Source organism: Rhineura floridana, chromosome 9 (genome assembly GCF_030035675.1).
Source record: "Rhineura floridana isolate rRhiFlo1 chromosome 9, rRhiFlo1.hap2, whole genome shotgun sequence".
In the NCBI taxonomy this organism is placed as follows: domain Eukaryota; kingdom Metazoa; phylum Chordata; class Lepidosauria; order Squamata; family Rhineuridae; genus Rhineura; species Rhineura floridana.
The window spans coordinates 120,844,357-120,866,582 of NC_084488.1; the positions used below are offsets into that span (position 1 = coordinate 120,844,357).

Here is a 22,226-nt window from a genome sequence, read left to right on the forward strand (position 1 = left end):
CAAAATGCTGAAAGGAGAGGGATTGTGCCCACTGGAGGGGAGCATAAGGGAGAAGATAAACAGAGGAGGGAGGGGCAAGACTGCAGCTCAAGCCCCCTGGCCCATGTTATGCTACCGCTCAAGAGTAAACGCAGAGCCTTCTGATATCTGCTGAACACACACGCTGCTCGCTCACGTTTATAATTATTCATCTGCATCTGGTAATGAGTGGCATGGCAGAGCGGAGAACACCAAAGCACTGGGTCTCCTTCACCACAGTCTCCGCTAATGCGTCCTAGGCTAATGCACATGTGGAAGCATCTCCCAGACCTGTGGACAGCTGTGTGCCACCGAGAGGTAAGAAAGCAAAGGGGAAAGTTCCCATTGTGGATGGAAAGTTGCAAAATGGACAAAAACCACCACCCCGCCTCTGGAGTTCACCAACACTTCAGTATGCAGGCAGAAAAGTGCTGGCACTCTAGCTTATCCACAAACGCGTACACGTGTGCGCACACAGAGCTCAGTAGTAAAGCATCTGGTTTTCATGCAAAAGGTCCCAGGTTCCATTCTGGGCATCTCCAGGTAGGACTGGGTATGACCCGCCTGAAAACCTGGATAGCTGCTGCCAGTCAGTGCAGACAATATTGAGCTAGATGGACCAACGGTCTGACTCAGAATAAAGAGCTTCCTACATTCCTGTGCCCCACAATCTCTTTTCCCCTTATTGCAGATTTGCAGGGGCAGGCTGCGACTAGTTAACAGAGTTGGCAAGGCACTCTGCACACGCTCAAGGAATTCTATACTGGAGAGCCAACTCCTAGGAACTGAAAGCTGGTTCAAGGACTAATGCTATGGACACACTTGCAGGTATACTGGTTTCAGTGCGTCTGCTCCTCAGTGTTGTGAATCCAGGGACAGATAACGTCAGTCAAACTCCACCCCTTTTTACTTAAAATCTGAATTTGTTTTAGATCAAATGCGTTTCAAGCTAGCTTCACGCCGACTTCAAAACTCGTTGATCAGTCAACCCATAGCAACTTCGAAGTGTGTCCAATGGAAACGCTTTGCTGTGGGCAGTCCTAAAAGGTCTGACATCAGCAGTTGGGCTTGGTGTATTCCAGTCAAGCAATAAAGATGTGTACAGCATGGTGCACACAGCTGGTATAGCACAGTGGGGAGGAGATCCTGGCTGGGAGTCCAGAGTCTGGGTGTCAAGGGCCAGCTAATGATCCCACACACACAGTGAGTGGCTCAGGGGTTACATGCCCTGCCACCTGTGCAGCCGTGGGCAAGCTGCATAGTCCAAGGAGCCCAGTTGCCCCCCAGCTGGCAGCTGTGGACAAGGAAGGGGCTGGCTTGTGCAGCGGTGGCAAGCTGAGCAGGCCCTAGCCAGCTGGGGAGGATGAGCCTCAGAGGGTAAACCCCCTCTGAATACTGCTTACCATGAAAACCCTATTCATAGGGTAGCCATAAGTCAGGATCGACTTGCAGGCCATTTGCATTTCACAGCATGATGCAGATTCATTTCAAACTGCAACCAGACAAAACGATCTCGCTGCTTTTTAAGGAGCTAGTGTGGACATAGTCCCAAAGAAGATAAATGTCAATGATTGTTTTAAAGGGTTTTTTAAATAAAATAAAAAAAGTCACAGGGCGCAAAACATTAAGGAGAAGGGGGGGAAGAGAGACATAAAACCTCAAATACCAGACTAAATAGGTCATTCATTTTTTATATTCCTCTATTAGAAACAGCTAGAGGAGTTCTAGCTTAGCTCCCTTGGTGTGCCATTCCTTACTAGACTAAGTAAGTAATTTAAATAAAATGTTGTGTTTACTTAAAACTATATACTCATTTCCAATATAGATGGCAGCTATTTAATGTTTTGGGGGTGTAGATCTTTAAATGGGCAACATTTTAATAACTAGGAGGTTCTATGCACTTTTCCCAAGGCTGGTTGTTAAGAGCTGATGGATTAACAGATCAGCTCTAATCCCGACTGGTTTGTTTATGGGCTTTTGTTTGCTCTCTCCCCCAACAAAAAAACCACAACTGGATATATAAACTGTGGAATCCGCAAACACTTCTGAAACTGGAACTTCAGGTTGAAATGTAACCCACCACATTCCATTGCTTCTCCCTCAATGAAAGCCACAAGAAATTAAAAAGAAATCTGAACGCAAGTGCTTAATTATGCCCCCACCTTAGGCAAAACCAGCACGTTCTCTCCAACACACAGATCAGCACAGGTATGTGTAGGCAGACTGTCAATTTGGGGGGGGGGGAAGCGAAAGGCTTAGATTGTTATACTTATAATAGAAAATAAGCAACATCACCCAAACCATACTCCTGACAGCATTGACAGCCTAGATTTTTGCTCTACAAGGTGAGGACGTTGAGCCTTCAGACCTGACAGTTTGCATCCTTCACACTTCTCTTTCAGACACCCCCACCCCAAACTAGAGTTAGACAAATAAGTTAAACAGCTATTAGCCATGATAGCTAAATGGAAACTCCACATTCAGAGGCAGTGTACCTGTAGATGTTGAGAATGGGCAACCAGGAAAAGGCAGTTGCCTGCATGCCCAGTTTGCAGAAACACTTGGAAGCATCTGGAGAGGCCCTGTGGGGAGCAGGATGTTAGAGCCCGCAATTACTTTAACTGCAACATTCCACTGTTCTGATGTTCTACAGCAAAATACCAACCAAAATAGCTTGCCAAACCACATACGTTCTGAACATATGCAGCTTGAGTGACCAACTCTCAGCCTAACCTACCTCACAGGGTTGTTGGAAAGATGACTCCATATACATACACACTGGAGATGTAAAAACACATACACCCCATAGTAATTTATTGTCAAAACCAGTTGGTCATTACAGAACTTTATCAGTATTAGTTTCCTGTCACATAACAGCAGTGACACCTACGTATGCTTGCCTAATTGCTTAAAAACTAGAAGGGGGAGAGAAAGATTTACAACACAATCCTTAGCAACGTCTACTCAGAAGTCCTCATGTCTACTCAAAAGTAAGTCCTATTGAATTCAATGGGGTTTACTCCCAGGTATATGGGATTAGCCCTGCAGCTTTACTCCCAGAAAAGTGAGTATAAGATTAAGGGTTCATATGAGGAAGATTTTCAAAACAGGCTATGAACTAGACAAACTGCCCTCTTCAACAGCCCAGGAAAAGTTAAACTTGTTTGACTCCCTATATTTAGAAAACTATAACACATTGTAATGGCATCATAAGCTGCATGTACACTTTTTTTTATTTCTGTTCCAAAATCATTTGATAGCTAAAATGTACAATATACTATTTTTGTAAGCAATTAAAAAGCATGCATGTACACTTTTTATTATCATCACTGAAACTGTGTACTGTGAATACCTACCAAGATCCAGCTGTGATCTTCTTTTCTGGACCTCATGCTGGATGCATGCACACAGAGAGAAAACTGAACGCAAGCAGGCACACGTGCTGCTATAAGCTTATTGAACTCATCCTGAACAGCAGGAAAAGGCAACTATTTCAGAACTTGCAAGGGGTTCTAGCTATTGCCTAGAGGTCAACAAATCCTTCAGAGATTGGAGCAGCCATCTACTAGATCATTTTTTAACAGAGGTTTTGGGGAGGCAGCTGACATTTTGGAGTATATCTCTTGATCCAGAGCACTTAGGAACTTACCTTTTTAAAAAAATGAAACCTAAGAGTTTGGGCCCCCTGGGGACCCCAGACCTGGGACAAACTGACCCTTTTTACCCATCAGTTAGTGGCCCTGCATTGAAGCATTAATGAAGCTAAGGAGATGTGGCTGTGATTGGGAATCTCTGAGAAATCATGGACATCTGCAGGAATTTCTCCACAGGGAGTGGGGAGGAAAACACTGAAAGCGGGGAGCAGACTAGTTTCTCACCCAATGAAATCAGAAGAACAGTGCCTGTACATTTAGCCTCAAATCTCAGGGTCTAACAAATACTAGAAACTTTCTCTTTTTTAAAAAAGCAAGCAAGCTGGGAATCTGAGGGTTATCTGGGGGAGCAAGTGTGCCCCCTTGCCACCATGGTGGATGCCCATGCAAAAAACCCCTGGTCAGATGCTCTGAGCTTCCAAAAAGAGTGATATCTAAAAAGAATACATAAATATTGGGGAAGAGAGATGCATCCTTGAGAAAGGGACAGGAAAAATATTGGTTATCTGTCCTGTTTTTTCACCCCTAGCACGAGTGGGCCTTTTCCATTATGGCATCCACATTATGGAATATTCTCCTCACAGAAACATGGCTGAGCCCCCCCCCCCCCCAATAATTGCTCACTTTTAAGCAGGTGTGCATTTTTAGTTAATTTCCTCTGCCCGGCTATTTTTTGCTCTTCTTTTTCTGCTTTCTATTGTTGCTGGTTTTATTACATTTGTATTGTTTCATTATTGTCTTATCTCAGATACAGTAAGCAGCCTTAACTGGGCATTTTGCCTAGAAAAGTGGGATACAATTACAAAGTTTCTCTCAGCTTGCAATCCGGTGTGGTGCCAACAGGTTCTCAAGAAATTAGAGTTATGATTAATTGAATCTTCAACACCAAGGCCTTAGAAGAATGCATATTGGGAGCCCCGAAAGGGTTGCCTTTTGCAGCCAACTTGCTGAACAAGAAGTATCTCTTTAATAAAAGCAAAGAGGGAGCTCTGCTGTGATAACAAACCACTTAACCTAGGGCCATTACCTCTTCCTACAACCTCAGAAAGTGGCAAGTGCAATTGTACTGTACCATTACTAATTTAACACAGAATGCCCCGATGGGATATCTGTTCTGGAGAACCACAAATCACTAGTTGTAATCAGGATAGGACCGCTGTTTGCAATTCAGAGGAGCACCATCACTACTTTTGCAACTCTGTGCCACCAGTTCATAATTGCTGTTCAGTTCATAACTGTTGAAAAAATTGCATGGGCTCCCAATTAGCGAGTGGGCTTGGTTCAAGGTGCTGGTATCGGTATACAAAGCCCTATACAGCTTGGCAGCAGAATGCCTAAAAGAGCGCCTCAACCCCTACATACTTAACCAATCACTGTGTTCTGCACAGAGCTTGGAAAAGTTATTTTTTTGAACTACAACTCCCATCAGCCCAATCCAGTGGCCATGCTGGCTGGAGCTGATGGGAGTTGTAGTTTAAAAAAGTAACTTTTCCAAGCTCTGGAGAGGGCATCCTGCAGATACGATCCTAGCAGGAGGTCTATTCTGCACAATGTCAGAATTGGGCCTTTAGTGTGGTGGCACCTCCTCTTTGGAGCTTCCTCCCAGTGCATATCAGACAGGTGCTACTGCTATTGTCTTTTTGGTTCCTGCTAAAGACATCCTCTCTTTCAACAAGCGTACTAAAATCTTTTCCCCAGTTGGTATCTGTCTTAGATTTGAACTGATTCTATGTACTTGCTGTTGTTGTTTTAAACCATTTTTATATTTACAATTCTTTTGCAAAACATTTTTTTATATGTGCCATTGTTTTAACTTTTTAAATATCTGTTTTATGTTTTTATTATATTGTAAACTGCTTCAGGGTGCAATACATATATGAAATAAATAAATAAAATAACTTTCTAGCCTTCACCCTAAAGTGCCACTTTCAGAGGGCTGCTGCTTGTGCTGGCCACGGACATCCACATTATGGCTTCCACGTTTCCTTAAACGTAAGAGCTAACCGTTTAGAGTGTGTTCAGAGTGTCCACAGGCATAGAGAGGTGATCCAGTTGACGCAGCGTCAACAAATACTTCTTCACACAGTGCATAGTTAAAACTATGGAATTTGCTCCGAGAGGAGGCAGTGATGGCCAGCAACTTGGATGGCTTTAAAGGAGGATTAAGACAAATTCATGGAGGAAAAGACTATCAATGGCTACTAGCCAAAACGTCTAGGTTTTACCTCCATTGTTGGGGGTAGTATACCTCTGAATTCCAGTTGCTGATAATCACAAGGGGGGGGGAGAACACTCTTGCGCTCAAGTCTTGCTTTCATGGCTTCCCATTCGGGCATCTGTTGGCCCCTGTGACTAGATAGGCCTATGGCCTGATCCAGCAGCCAGGCTCTTATTATGTGGAAAGGCAATTCCCACACAAATGATACTCATAGCCCCCATTCCAGTTTTCAAACTTGGGTGAAATGGTGCAGAGTCAACTTTAACTTGGGGTCATCATAGTGATGGCTGTCCTGAACGCTGCTTTGTATGAACAATGTTATGTGCCTTCAAGTCAACTATGACTTATGACGACCCTATGAATCAGCGACCTCCAAGAGCATCTGTTGTGAACCACCCTCTTCAGATCTTGTAAGTTCAGGTCTGTGGCTTCCTTTATGGAGTCAATCCATCTCTTGTTTGGCCTTCCTCTTTTTCTACTCCCTTCTGTTTTTCCCAGCATTATTGTCTTTTCTAGTGAATCATGTCTTCTCATTACGTGTCCAAAGTAGGATAACCTCAGTTTTATCATTTTAGCTTCTAGTGACAGTTCTGGTTTAATTGGTTCTAACACCCAATTATTTGTCTTTTATTTCAGACCGACAGCTGGTATAGCACAGTGGGGAGGACAGCCTGGTTGGGAGTCCAGAGTCTGAGTTCCAATCCCCGCTTGTGTCTCCTGGCTGTCAAGAGCCAGCTAAAGATCACCCCCACAGTGAGTGGCTCAGGGGTTACGTGCCCTGCCACCTGTGCAGCCGTGGGCAAGCTGCAGAGTCCCAAGGAGCCCAGTTGCCCCCCAGCTGGCACTTGTGGACAAGGAAGGGGCTGGCTTGTGCAGCTGTGGCAAACTGAGCAGGTCCTAGCCAGCTGGGGAGGACTAGCCTCAGAGGGAGGCAATGGTAAACCCCCTCTGAATGCCACTTACCATGAAAACCCTATTCGTAGGGTAGCCATAAGTCGGGATCAACTTGAAGGCAGTCCATTTCCATTTTCCATTTCAGACCAATGGTGGGGAACCTTTGCCCCCACCCCCAGATGTTGGTGGACTTTAACTCCCATCATCCTCAACCATGTCCCATGCTGGCTCGGACTGATGCGAGTTGGAGTCCAATAACATCTGGAGGGACACAGCTTCCCAAACACTGTTTTAGACTCTTCCACACAGACTAAAGCAAAAGTAACACCTTCTTTTTATATCTGGGCACAGTGGAGCAAAAAGAGATAATTGCCACAAGTCCCAGTGTACACACTAGTAAGCAACTCAGCCACAGGAGGGTGATATAAACCAATCAGGAGAATTCATCTTAACCCATCTAGAGGACACTTGGATTTTCTGTTCCAAAGATGGGGAGTCATCAGTGGTTTGTTTCTTCATCTCAGCATCTTTACATGCAACCTAAAGCCTGCAGAGCTCCAAAGAGAATGTACAGTGCAACCCTAACCACATATACTCAGGCATAAGTCCTACTGAATTCAATGGGGTTACTCCCAGGTAAGCAGGGTTAGACGTGCAGCCCTAATATATATATAGAGAGAGTCTGCTATCTCATCCCACACTCCATCTAAAAATGGATACCAACATAGACTAACACCAAGACTTCTTTCTTCTGCCGCACCTCACTTTGCTTAACCCCTAGGCTGATGAATGAATGAATGGTTTATTTCGGTCATAGACCAGCAGACTAGGTTGATGAAGAACTTTGGAAAACTCAAAAGCTTGCTCACTATTTTGTGGCATTTTAGTTGGCCTAATAAAAGTACTGCTCTATGACAGGCTCTGGAATTTCTCTTTATGGCCCAATATGGATATCTTTGCTTTTAATCTGGCCATCTCTGTATATCCTTTCCAATAACATTCAGCTGCAGCTCTGCAGACCTGTTACCATCCGAGTCGGAACTGGGTTTTGGTCAACAGTTCTTAAAAATAATAATAAAAAAATTATTTGTTATTAGACAGCCTCCGCCAACCTGGTGCCCTCCAGATATTGTGGCCTACAACTCCCATCATACCTGTCCACTGACCATGTGCTGGCTGGGGCTAATGGGACTTGTGGTCCAAAACATCTGGTGGGCACCAAGTTGCTGTAGATAGAGTTAGGATGTGTTTATACCTTTGAGGGTGAAAGGATGGTACACCAACACAAAAAGGTAAAGCATTTCCTGTGGTGTGTTAAATTTGAGTCTGGGATCAAAATGGTTAAATCACAACTTCCATCTTTAATCTGGCTTGAGCACTTCCCCCCCCCCATCCTGATACGTATACACTCAGTAGGGTTTTGTGCAGGAGTCCCAAAAGCTATGCATTTTTGTTGGAAAGGGAGTGCTTTAGACAGGAAAGCAGATCATGTTGACACCATGTCCGCTCAGCACATGCAGAGGCTGTTATAACATAATGTATGGAAAGAAACCGGCACAAGCACTGAGGTTCTGCATGCCTTCCTCCAATTACACACAGAGATTTGAAATTCCCTTTCTTAGCATGTGACAAACCAGTTTGCCATTTCATCCTAATCTAGCAAACCAGGACTGAAAAACATGGGTGATCATGATCTGCAATCCTGATTTGCAGGCAAACTATGGTTGACTTGGTTTGGACAAAACAGGAAACTATGGTTTGCTATAGCTCAGCATGCTATAAAAAGACGAAGCACCTGCCTTCCTGGACTTCCCCATACTGAAATACTAAAAGAGATAAGCAAACATTATAAGATTTCAATATTTTAAAAAATATTATCTTCTTGCTTTCAATAGGTTCCTCACTTTCTGCATACATGCTGGGATTTCTGCAAGACCAACAAAAGAACCAACATTTGAGAATAGCAGTAGCCATAAAGACGACACTTTGCTTAAATCATCTTTATGTCTTCCTTAATTCTAGTTGACAGACACTGAAGCACAGGCCTCACACGCTACCAATTCTGAAATTTCCACTTAAATTTTGACCTTCCTTTTGTAGGCTCATAGCATCCTTTTATTAAAAGCTCTACATTCTTATTTCCTGAATGCACTCCATGTAGAACCCAACTGCAACACAATTTTGGGGGAGGGGGAAATCCACAAACTGTGCCCCCTTTTCTGCCCCCTTAACAGCCAGTGTGGCATAGTGGTTAGAGTGTCGGACTACAACCTGGGAGACCAAGGTCTGAATCCCCACACAGCCATGAAGCTCCCTGGGTGACCTTGGGCCAGTCACTGCCTGTCAGCCTCAGAGGAAGGCTATGGTAAAAAAACCCTCTGAATACCGCTTACCATGAAAACCCTATTCATAGGGTGACATAAGTCGGAATCAACTTGAAGGCAGTCCATTTCCATTTGAAACCACATAGAGTTTAACCCTGGCCTTGAAAAACCAACTGAAGGAAGAATGTATTGCACATGTTCTAGAGCAGGTGTGGAAAACACGTAGCTCTCCAGATGTTATTGGACTCCATCTCCCATCAGGCCCTGGGAAAGGGCTGTAGCTCAGTGGTAGAGCACTGGGTCCCAGATTGAATCCCCAGCATCACCAGGTACGGCTAGGAATGTTCCCTCTCTGAAATCCTAGAGAGCTGCTGCAGTCAGTATAGATAATATTGAGCTAGATGGACTCCAGTGGTTGGATGCAGCATAAGGCAGCTTTCTATGTACTGAGCCATGCATGGCCAACTATTGGGGTGCTGGAAGCTGGAGTCCAGTAGTATCTGGAGTGGCCTGCTCGAGAAATATAAAACACTTATAAGGCACTAGGTTAGAGAGGGCTGATTTAGAACAAAATTCCTGAACCAGCACAGGAAGCAGAACAATCGTAAGGAGTTTTCTGGAGTATGACAAGGTGAGGTAATGAGAGCTGTTATATGTCACTACTCAGAAAAAAGGAGAGTTAAATGTTACGAACTTAGTGTCAGAATTATAGAATGTATCTAGCATCACTATTAAGGAAAGCAGAAACAATTCAGTTGGATTAAGCAACGTATTCAGTACCAGAAAGAAAATGGATGTGTGTGATTCCCATACTTTTTCATATATATGTTTTAGATGCAAATATGCCCCAGTTTTTTCAGCTAGCTGCGTAATGTTATTGTGCCTTAGTTGCTTAATTTTTAAATGTTTTTATGATGTTTTAAAGAGTTTTTAGTGCTTTTGTTCGCCACCCTGGGCTCCTGCTGGGAGGAAGGGCGGGATATAAATCAAATAATAAATAAATAAATAAGATGCTCAGGAGCGTCTGAAATTCCCAACTCTGCTTTCTGTAATTTTTAAGCAGGGTGACTCGCTGATACAAGCCTGTCATTTTGTGGGTCACCTGTCTGATCCAACCCATGTATGGGAAGAAACACCCTTTCTCACTATACTGTCTTCACCACAGTCCTCTTCTCAAAATGAAAAAATGAAATGGACTGCCTTCAAGTCGATTCCTACTTATGTCAAACCTATGAATAGGGTTTTCATGGTAAGCGGTATTCAGAGGGGGTTACCATTGCCTCCCTCTGAGGCTCTGAGGCTAAGAGGCAGTGACTGCCCCAAGGTCACCCAACGAGCTTCATGGCTGTGTGGGGATTCGAACCCTATCTCCCAGGTCATAGACCAACACCTTAACCACTACACCACACTGGCATCCCTATTAGGTTAGCAGTCTAACGCACCCAGACGAGCAGTTTCCAGCTTGCCAAGCCAACTGGCACATAAGGCTCCATCAATTCACTCATGGGGAGGGATGGAACAATCTGTCCGTTTCAGTTCTCGCAGTCTGTCGTTCTTCCAATCTTAAATTCAGTTCTGCAGCAATCTGCAATATTTTCCTACTGAACACATCTGTAAACACAGAGTAAACTGTGTCTGAGAGAGACTCTAAGCATGGAATATTGTGTGCTGGCAAAGACAGAGAGTGATCCATTTTTAAATTCACTTGTTCCAATTTTTTCTTGGACATTTTTCCCCTTAATAATGTTATTTGTTATTTAGTTTAATTTTTGTAAATTGTATTGCTTTCATTGATGTATTTTTAGACCAGGTCCGCAGCCTCGGGGTCGTTCTTGACTCCCAGCTGTCCATGGAGGCTCAGGTCTCGGCAGTGAGCCGGGCAGCTTGGTATCAACTCCATCTGATCCGGAGGCTGCAACCCTACCTTCCTGCCCATCTTCTCCCACGGGTGACACATGCCCTGGTCTCCTCTTGCCTAAACTACTGTAATGCGCTCTACGTGGGGTTGCCCTTGAAAACGGTCCAGAAATTACAGCTGATACAGAATGCGGCGACATGTTTGATTAAGAACAGCCGTCGCCGTGATCATATCACCCCGGTGTTAGTAGATCTACACTGGTTACCAGTTGTTTACTGGGCCCAATTCAAGGTGCTGGTGTTGACCTTTAAAGCCCTATACGATTTCAGCCCCGTTTATCTGAAGGAGCGCCTCCAGCATCACCAATTATGCCGCCTGACAAGATCAGCCTCACAAGACCTTCTCTCGGTCCCACCAGTTAAAACAGCTAGACTGGTGCGGACTAGAGAGAGGGCATTTTCGATTGTGGCCCCCACCCTCTGGAATTCCCTTCCTTTCGATCTTCGCCATGCCCCCTCCTTGACAGGTTTCCGCCGAGCCTTGAAGACCTGGCTGTTCAGGCAGGCCTATGGGATCGCTGGGGTGGGTTAGTTTTTAATGTTGTTGATTAATGGAAGAGGGGTGATTAGTTGATTATTGAGTGTGGTTTGTACTGGTTTTATATTGTATTTTATTTTATTATGTCAATGTACGTCGCCTAGAGTGGCCGTTAATTCGGCCAGATAGGCGACTCAAAAATAGAATTTTATTATTATTATTATTATTATTATTATTATTATTATTCTTTGTAAGCTGCCTTGAGGGCCTTTGGCCAAAAGGCGGGGTATAAATAAATAATTATTATTATATCAATATCAATATCAATAATAATAATAATAAATTTGTGCATGTGGTTTTGACTAATGATCACATTTTCACAAGCAATTTCTCCTACTATATATAATGCATTTTTGTATGTTATTTTCAGCAATATTTTCATTTTGTGCACTTTCCCCTAATATATGCATTTTTGTAAACATTGTTAGGCTGGTGAAATGCATTGCAAAATTCAGTAAGTGCTCATTTCAAAGGATGTTTCCATTCTCACATAAATCCGGCTTTAAATGCAAACTGAATTGAATTTCTCCCCATTCCTACACATGGGACTCACAATCCACTTTGGGGCAAGCCCTGCCCAGTTAGACAACATTCCTTGTTTCATAATATCCCAGGTGCAAAATAAAACGCTTCACAGCTCCAGAACATCCTTTACCCTGACAGCTCAATCCCCTGCAATACAGCATCATGACTTCAGTTCTCTAAGGGAGTATCCTTTTGTTGATATAGTGCCTGCAATGAATGTGAAAGCAGCTGGCATGTGCCGGCTCTCAAATGTCACAAACCGCATGCTTGGCTCTTGTGCCCTCCCCCACAAAAACAAACTGTTCTGTCCAGGACGCTGCTTAGCTGCAGACACACACACATACACACCCCTTCAGTCACAAGCCCAGCAGCAGCAGCCAATGAGACAATGTCATGACATGCGATGCATTTTCTGTGTTGACACAGAACAGCCTTCCCTTGCCTGCTGCCCTCCAAATGTTTTGGACTGCAACTCCCATCAGCCTCAGTGGGCACAGCCATGCTAATGGGAGTTATAGCCCAAAATACCTGCAGGCCATCAGGTTCACGAAGGCTGATATAGAACTGCACCAGTTTCTTCTGCAGTGGACAGAATCTGAAACTTTGGCACTTTCTCATACTGTCAGTTGAGTCACTATATGCAAGAATCTTCCAGCTAACCCACAAAAGGTCTGCTGTTCTCTCGCAATTTGTATCTGGGAGCTGATTATTCCCATTTCACAGACTGGAAAACAGAAGCTCTGAAAAAAAGTCAAGTTTGCTAACATACACCTGCATATGTAACTATCCAAACTATGTTTGGGCCACACCTTTGTGATCCCTCTAATTACAGGGTGGACAACTTCTTTGAAATGGTGTGTTATTTACTGTAAGACAATAGCAAGGGAACAGCAAGTTTTCCCCCCGCTCTGCAGCAGAATCTTTTTACAAGGAAACCGCCCTCTAAAAGATGCACCTTGCATCAGAAAGGCTCTTGTTTCGAAAATTGCTATTTGCGGAATATTACAGTTTGCACTAATCCTGCCTGAATTTATTGGGCTTACTTCATGACCCAAAGAGACTTGAAACATTTGTAACCTTTGTTTTGCAATTCTGAAAAGAAAGAAAAGAACCATCAGTAAGACAAGTGTAGATCTGTCTGTATGCCACAGAATGTTTGAAGTGGTATGTTGCAGATCCTGCCCCCAGGCATACGGATTTAAGGAACAGCCTCACACATCACTTTTCAAGTAACAAGAATGAGACATGTGCAACATGCAAAAATATGCAAGGATTTTCATCTTGCACTGTACAAAAAAAGGACAAAATCAGAACAAAGTCAGATTATGCGTTTATTGGCATGTGACGGGGTCACTCATGTCTTTGCCAGTGAATTATGCAAACCATCCCCACACTAGTGTCAGTTGGGAACTTTCTACAAATCACATATCAGGTAAGTTGCCCGGGATCTCTGATGGTTTATTTTTTGCCCCAATCTTAAATCGTCCACACTTGCCTTGCAAAGCTATACATGGCTTCAGAATGAAATAAGCTTGGCTTTAATAGCATCTTAAAGACCGGCTTATCTGATCTAGCTGGCGTAGAAGCTATATTTTTTAAAGCTTACCAACTATCAATCTACAAATACGATTGCCACAACAAAAACACCAGAAGAGAAGAGGAAGTGTGCCAATATCCTCTCAAAGCATGTGGGGAGGAGGGCATATATTATGAGCACAGATTTCCCAGAACACCCTGCAGATAAGTTGTCAGTGTGCACACAGACATCCCTTCCTTATGAGAGGCAGTCTTCAGCAAGCCATCACGTTCTAGGCAGGTTTCTTCTCAAGGGAAGGGCACACATAGAAACATAACCTTTAGAAAGAGGATAAGTTTTGAAGAAGAGGGAGGAGGAAGGTGGGTCAGTCTGTTTAGGGAAATAGGAAGCTGCTTTAGAGTGAGTCAGACCATTGGTCCATCTAGTACAGTGTTGGCCACACTGGGTAGTAGCTGCTGTCCAGGATTTCAAAATGGGTTCTCTCCCAGCCTTATCTGGAGATGCTAAGGATTGAACCTGGCCTCAGGTTCAATCCCTGGCATCTCGACGTAGGGCTGGGAATGCCTCCTAACTGAAACCCTGGAGAGCCTCTGCCAATCAGGGCCAACAATACTGAGCTAGACTCACCAAAGGTCTGACTCTATCTTCCCTGATCCCTCCAGATCCTCAATATAACCCATCTCTGCCTGTCTCCGGATGTTCTCAAGGTCTTTATTTATTTGTTAAGTTTCTATCCCGGTCTTCCTCCTAGAGGGAGCCCAGGGCGGCAAACAAAAACACTAAAAGCACTTTAAAACATCATGAAAACAAAAGACTTTAAAACATATTTAAACAAAACATCTTTAAAAAGCAACTTTAAAAACATCTTAAGAAGCAATTCCAAGGTAGAGAATTGCAGCTGTGTATACACCATACATTTAAAGCATAGTTAAAACACATGACTTCCCCCAAAGAATCCTGGGAACGGTAGTTTCTGAAGGGGGCTAAGAACTGTAGCTCTGTGAGGGGTAAACTACAGTTCCCAGGGTTCTTTGGGGAAAGCCATGTGCTTTAAACGTATGGTGTGTATGCAGCCTAAATATCTTCTGTGGACCCTACAGTTTTCACACCTTAGTGCAGGTGGGGGGGACCTCTGACGCTCCATGTGGTGCTGAACTGCGAGTCCCATCAGCCCCAGCAATCATGACGAATGGCCAAGGATGATGGGAGAGGTAGTTCAGTGGCATCTGGCGGGCCAAAGATTCCCCACAGCTGCAGGTAGAACAAAGTTGCCGCAGCAAGAAACCTTAAGTTCTTCTCTATCATGCAGAAGAGAAGTGCCTTCTCCTTTCCTGCAATAGTCTTGTTTCTTTAGAAGGCACACATACACACCGAGAAGTGGCATGCACACCTCCCTCCCCACCTCACTTGAGCTCCTTCCTTAAAAGGAACAGAAGTTAAAGCACAATAAGAATTCAGTAAACTGAAGGAACCACCTATGAACATAGGTCAGTGCCCTATACCAGCCTTCCACAACCTGGTGTGCTCCACATGTTGCTGGATCACAACTCCCATTATCCCTAATTATTGGCCATGCTGGCTGAGGCTGATGGGAGCCGTAGTCCAGCAACATCTGGTTGGAGGACGTTGCCTTACACCAAGTCAGATCCTTTGTCCCAGAATGGTCTGGTCTGTGTAGCAGGGATTTCCAGAGACTCAGGCGGAGAGATGCTTTCAAAGGATCAGGTAACAGATGGAGATGCCAGGAACTGGCACTGGGACCTTCTGCATATGCAAAGGATGAGTTGGGGCCCCTCTGTAGATGTAGCCCTGAAAGTTAACTAGAGGAAGAATGACTTGTTTGTTTGCAGGGAGCCTTTGGCCCTCCAGATGTTGCTGAACTACAACTCCCATCAGCGCCAGCAAGCACAGCCAGCGGCCAGGGGTAATGGGAGTTGTAGTTCAGCAACATCTGGCGGGCCAAAGGTTCCCCACACCTGGGGAGCAAAAGTCACACATGCTTGAAGAGCCAACGTAGTATCCCATGAAGAATGAGGCATGGCAAACACTGAAGGCCATGAGAGCGCATAATATGACATCCACACAAACAATTTTCTGATACTTGTTTGGGCAATACCAGAATTCTGCTTAATAAATTAGGTCTCTGATGTTGTGGCTGCACCAATATGGCTAGTTTTAGTGACAGATGGAAAAGATAGCTACACAAAGAGAACAGATGCATTTGTTTGGAAAGGGCCTCCCAGAATAAAGGGTACCTTTTGCAACACACACGCTGGCAATTGCCAGTCACACACATTCCAGGACCGGACACCTTACTGGAAAAGTGTGTCGGGGTCAAGACTGGCATGTCCCCAATGAGCTGAACCTGCTCTGCCACCTACAGCTCCTTTTAAAAGCTCAGGACCAAAACTGCAGGAAAGCCAGAATGGGGAATGAATGGGATCTGTGCATCCTGCAGAAAGTGGAAGATGAGAAGCAACCATTATACCAGAGCCATTTAACTTCTAAGAGAAGGAAAAGGGAGATGAAAGGGGGAGGGGGACCCCAGCAGCCTCAAAAATGAAACAAAAGACCAGATGACTTAAGGAAGTGCTGATAACCGCTTTTAAAAACCAAGAACAAGTTGAATTGCATAACATTCCCTACCCCTCCTTTGCCTGCAAACAACTCGAAATAATCCACCACCTTATTTCTGAAACAGCATCTGCGGTAATTGAAGTCCATTAATTTTTAAAACAGGCAACTACGGAGAATCCTCCTGGATGTTGCTAAAACAACACACAGCTTGTTCACCAAGGCGAGACTAACAATGCAAAAACGGTATTTTACAGAATCCAGGCTTGTTTCCTTAAGCCAAGAGGAAAAGAGAACTTTCTTCTCACGCTGAAGTTCTTTCGGGAATTTCCCCTTGCCAAGAAAAGGGGCCCCTCGACACCCCCTCTAACATTTTATTTTTCTTCCCTCCTCCAAAACACACACACACAACCGTGCGCGCGCGCACCAACCGCAAAACCTGTACCTGGCAAATATCTGCCTTATGCTCCGGTTGTTTATGCGCTTGTCAGATCGGCCCTCCCTTTTGTTTAAATTCCCCACCATCCCTCTGTCAAAATGGGCTCACGCTTCTTTCGTTCTTTGCAAAACCAGATCGCCTCTTCGCTTGCTTGCAAAAGTTGCGAGCAGCGCCAACAGAGCCGTAAACAAGTCCTGCAAAAGCTTTTAGGGGGGGGGGAGACAGAACTTCAGAGTTTTGTGGGCTTTGGGTGTTTTTAAGGGCGAGCCCTCAAAAAGTTGCGGGAGCAGAAAAACGTGCGCCCATGGACGCCCTCGGGGATCCCCAGAAAGAGAGCGTGCGAGCCCGGCTCCAAAGGCGTCCCGGCCAGTTGCAAGCCAGCAGCAGCAACCCCAACAGCTGCCCAGTGACCCTGCCCTCCGCGGGCCCCTTTGCCGGCTGCATCGGCTGGCGGGCTCCTTCCTGCCGCCGCAAGCGCAGCGCTCACCGCATGGCTGGAGGTGGAAGACGCGCCTCGCCGTTGCCATCGCGCCTCGCTCCGGGGCTGCGCTTCACACCATCTCGGCGGCGGCGGGGCGCCTCGCCTTCCCTCCGTCGGAAGGAGCAGCGCAGCAGCCCAAACTGAAAGCGGCCGCGCATCGGCCCGCCGGGAAAAGGGGAAGGGACGGAGCAGGAGGCGGCAGCGGAGCCCAAAGCGACACACCTCCGCCCGCCCCCACGCGCGGGTCCTAGCGCGCTTCCCGTGGCACGCCGCCGTTCCCGAGCAGGAGAAGGGGGCGGAGGACAGGGCTCTCCCACGCCGCGCGCGCACGCCCCCCCCTCCACTCGGTTGCCCGCCTGCCCTTCGCTACGCGGGCCTCCTGGAGGCGCTTCAGCCCTGGCGGAGGCCCGTCGAAGTTCGCCTCTCTCTGTGCCTGCGCGCCAGGAGGCTGCGCTTCTTGAGCGGGCAGCAGGGCGCGGGAGGAAGACCCGCTGAACTCCGTGGGGTGCACAGAGCGGGACTTCTCAATCGCTCTTGGTTGAGTAGCCCAGGGACAGCAACATGGATCTCTGCGCGCGGAGCCATCCGAAGGCTTGCGCACGCTGGCTCAGTGAGTCTGCTCAGTTGGCTCAGTGGGAGAGCGCATGCGTGCTTGGCCTGCAAAGGGGCCCAGGCCCGCTCCCCGACAACCCCAGGTAGGCTTATGACAGGCTCCTGCCCGAAACCCTGAAGAACCTTGGCTAGCCGGTGGTGCTGGGTCAGGCCAACGGCCCATCTAGGTGTCAGAGTGGCCACTTGATGCCTATGGGAGGCTGGCGAGCAGGACCCGAGCTTAGTAGCCATGGATAGCCTTTGATCCGCCATGAATTTGTATGACCCTCTTTTAAAGCCATCCAAGTTGGTGGTCATCATTAGGTCTTGTGATAGCACATCCCATTAACTGTGTGGCTGTATGAAGTCCTGAAGCTCCCAAGGTTCTGCTTCGTTGGATGGCTCAGGGTCCTGGCCTTCTGAAATAGGGAGAGCTGTTTTCTGCCCACAATCATGGGCTAGATGCATCCAGTAAGATCCTTCACAAGGAAGCTGGTTGCCTTATACCAGGGATAGGGAACCTAGAGCTCTCCAAATATCTTCCGATTAAAACTCTCCATCATCCCTGATTGGCTATGCTGGCTGAGGCTATCAGGAGTTCCTGAAACAGGTGAAGGTTCCCCAGCCCTGACTTGTGCCAAGATCCAACCAAGAAGCCCAACCCCAAGCAGAGCCACAAGGCAGGCAGCCACAATCGGTCTTCTGCTCACTCCTGTCCTAAGAGCAGAGGAGACCTAGAGACTCCTTCAAAGCCAGCTCTAGCCCAGACTCTTCTCAGCTGCTCTTAAAAGGGGCTCCCTGCAGAGCCAAGACTTCTGCAGTTCCTGGCTTGTGAAATGGTTTTCCAAACGGCACAGTAGTTTGGCAAAATCAGAGGTTAACCAGTGTAAGTGGCAGGCTCCTTGTAGGTTTATCACAGCTAACAACCACCCCCTCCCCACAACTCTGCTCTGCCCTCAGCCAGCCCCATCTGCCTGCTTTCTTACTTACATCTAGTCCAGGGGATGGCAGCTGATCCTGCAAAGGCTCTTAATTGCTCTCTGAAAATTGAGCTCTGTTGAGCGAACTGATGGATGGTGCACTCCTGTTAAAGAGGAGGAGAGGAGGATGGGGGCAAAACCAGCTTTAGTTGGCTCCGCCTCTCATTGGCTCTAGCTCCGCCTACTGTTGACCTCCCCACCTTCTCCCTATCAGCCCCAATGGGCACCAGCCACCACTACAAGTGAGGACAGGACTGCAGCCGAAACAGGCCTTGTGGCACCTTAAAAACTTAACAAACATCTTGTGGCATAAGCTTTCATGGACTAGACTTGTGAAGTCCTTATCTTAAGAAGATAAGAAGAGCCTGGCTGCTGGGTCAAGCCAAGGGCCCACCCAGTCCAGCATGCCGTTCTCGCAGATGCCCAAGTGCAATTAGTGTTTCAATTAGCAGAGGGGGGCGTTATGCATGGGTTGGGGAGGTAGGCACCAAGTCTATCAGTGAGAGTCAAACAGGCCTTTGAGAGGTGGCATGGGCCGCCTGACATATTTACCCGGGTGGGCTGGCCTCTGGCCAGGCGCCAGGGATAAAAACAAGAGACACAAACAACCTGTAGGACCTAAAGGCCATGCCAAGAAAAGGCGTACTGTCTTAAGAACATCTGGCCAAAGGGGGCCCATCTAGTCCAGCATGCTGTTTGCACAGTGGCCAACCAGATGCCTCAATGGGAAGCCCCCAAACGCAACAGCAGCCCTCTCTCCACTTGCAATTCCCTGCAACTGGCATTCAGAGACATGTTTCCATGACACTAGAGGTAGCATATACCAGAGCTTGGAAAAGTTACTTTTTTGAACTACAACTCCCATCAGCCCCAGCCACCATGGCCACTGGATTGGGCTGGTGGGAGTTGTAGTTCAAAAAAGTAACTTTTCCAAGCTCTGCATATAGCCACCGTGACTGATAGCCATCATGGCTTAGTCCTCCATTGCCCATCAGTATAGGAAGCTGCCTTACAGTCACTCCAACCCACTGGCCCATCTAGCTCAGTACTGGCCACACTGACTGTTAGCAGCTTTCCAAGGTTTCAGGCAGGGATATCCCCAGCCGTAGGGGGAGATGAAAGGGATTAACTCTAGGAATGTTGACATGCAAAGCAGGTGCTCTACCATTGAGCCAGGGCCCTTTCCATTTCTACAGTCCACTTCTGTGCAGAGCCCAGACGCTACACTAGTACTGCTTGTGCACCATGAAACACACACACCTGCACCGCAAACCTGTTTGCTGTCTGAAAGCTTTTAAAAAAAAACAGAGAATCGCCTCGTTCCAGCATGTGCAGCTGTCTGCTTCTGCTCACCTACCCAATATGGGTGCAGAAGAGCATCTGGATGGGGACCTACATGCCAAGGGGCCCTCAGTCACATTTTTCTCAGGGGGCCTCAGGCAAGTCACATGCAGCAGTCTATTCTCTCCCCCCCTCCCCCCGGTCTATAAAATGTGAATTACATTCTCTCTCATAGCGGGTTTGGCAGGATCTGAGGTTAACCATTGCGACACACGGCCTGTTAGAAGTGCTTCAAGAGCCCTGAGGAATTTCCTCGTGTGCACAGTTCTCATCCCATCCAACTGCTGCAATGGGAAGTGTTTGCACCTGAAAAAAGTTGGCCGCTGTTGGGAGCCCCATTTGAGGATACATTCATTCCCCCTCACCTAGGGGCTGACAAGCGCTTAAGATCTTCTGCTTTCATTCTCCCAAGTTTCTCTGAACATGGGAGTGGATTTCTTCCCTGGCTAGATAAGGGGCCATGAATATGGGTCAGATGAGGAAAAGATAGGATTTCTACTTGTAACTGCAGCTACAGAGGGGGGAAATGACCACAAACTGTTATCATAAATTATTTTAAATACCAGTGGAGTAGACAGTAATGGATAATTTAAGATCAATTTTGTTTGTTTATTTTATTTATATTGCGCCCTTCCTCCTCATTTTTGTTATGAAGATTTAATAGAAAAACTTAAGATCTACCTTGCCTGGATCAGACTGAACACCCATCTGCTCCCCACTGTGGCCAACCAGATGCGTCTTCTGGGAACCCCACAAGCAGAACACGAGTGCAACAAGCACTCTTCCCGCTTGTGATTCTCAGCAACTAGTGTTCAGCAGCTTATAGACCCTGATCCTGCGAGGCAATAAATAGCCATTATTCATAACCAATAGCCATTGATAGCCTTATCCTCCATGAATCTGTGTAATCCTCTTTTAGTGGCCATCACTGCCTCTCGTGGGAGCGAATCCCAGAATACAGTGGTTCCCAAACTTTTTTTTACCCACGGACCACTTGAAAATTGCTGATAGTCTTGGTGGCCATTTAATGATTTTTCTGTTTGTTGTAGCAATTGTAATGTGTTGTGTTAAATGCTGTATGCTTTTTCGTTGCATTTTTAATGCTTTGTTTCATTCCTCATACATTGCATTTCATTGTATTACAATTTGCATCCCATAGAATGCAGTTTGATCTGAATATTTAATGCAAACATGCTGCGGACCACCTGAATGAAGCTCATGGACCACTGGTGGTCCTTGGACCACAGTTTGGGAACCCCTGCCATAGCACTATATGAAGAAATCTTTCACTGATTCTTTCCCTTATCTTTCTTTCTTATACATAAAAGACAGACGTGATGAGCAACCTGAATTTTTTCAAGTTCTTACCCTGACATCAGGGTTATTCTAATGGATATAATAAAACATAAAACATCAATTATAAAAACAAAAACCATCGAGACAAGAGGTGACATCAACACCACACATTGAAAGCACATGGCTTCTCCCCCCCCCCAAGAATCCTGGGAACTGTAGTTTACCTCCATAGAGCTACAATTTTCCCAGCGCCCTTAACAAACTACAGTGTGCTTCAAATGTATGGTGTGGAGAGGATGTGACCAGTGCTGAGTACTTGAAGATTTTAGTCAGTTAACCATTTACTGCTTCAGTAATTTCGTTTTGTATCCTAACCTGAACTTCTATGCCTTTTTAAGGATACTGAAAGGAGGGAGTTGTTGCTTTTCAGCTCTGGGACCTCTTGGGACCCAAATCTCATCTCACCTACTCAGAGGCAGGTCACACTGAGTTCAAGGCGGTTTACTTCCTGGTATGAATGCTTTGTCACATTGAGGAACCGAGAATATAATTTCCAGTTATAACAACACATCAGAGTGGTGTGAAGAAATGAACTCTCCCAATGCCAGCTAGTAGTGTAGAATATCTCCATTTAAGTGATTGTGTTGACACTAGTTTCGCCTGAGCACTGTAGCTGCCTGCAGTTTTGATTGCTAGAAAGAAGCTATTGTCATCTCACCCTGAAATGCAAAATAGCAGCCTAGTTTTGGGTACAAGGGCATGTGTATGAAACCACCGATTTTAATTTCCTTTTTGCAACAATTTTAGCACAGAAGAGATGAAGTGAGCTTATGCAGACTGAATGGCAAACTGCTGAACAAGCTCAACTCCACCTGTCAATGGTGGGGCAAGGTTTACCCT

General features: G+C 46.0%; 1 protein-coding gene and 1 long non-coding RNA gene across 5 annotated transcripts in view; one reads left to right on the top strand and one right to left on the bottom strand.

The window, feature by feature from the left end:
• The window catches only part of SLC4A11 (solute carrier family 4 member 11), a 202,550-nt gene extending 181,789 nt beyond the window's left edge, over positions 1-20,761 (bottom strand). The window contains exon 1 of one of the 4 annotated variants that reach the window (XM_061583520.1): positions 20,712-20,761. Coding sequence is in view for 2 of the 4 variants with exons in the window: in XM_061583517.1 (XP_061439501.1) it covers positions 17,125-17,164 (40 nt within the window). In the remaining 2 variants the exon portion in view is untranslated. Of the gene's footprint in view, positions 1-17,124; positions 18,421-18,699; positions 18,757-20,711 lie in introns of those variants that run through there. The other 3 variants (XM_061583521.1, XM_061583517.1, XM_061583516.1) reach the window with 3 other exon arrangements.
• Positions 75-8,754, top strand: LOC133363628 (uncharacterized). Its single transcript, XR_009757719.1, has 4 exons — positions 75-336; positions 710-846; positions 6,526-6,642; positions 8,679-8,754. It is a non-coding gene; the product is annotated as an uncharacterized LOC133363628 (long non-coding RNA).
• Positions 20,762-22,226: the final 1,465 nt, after the last annotated feature.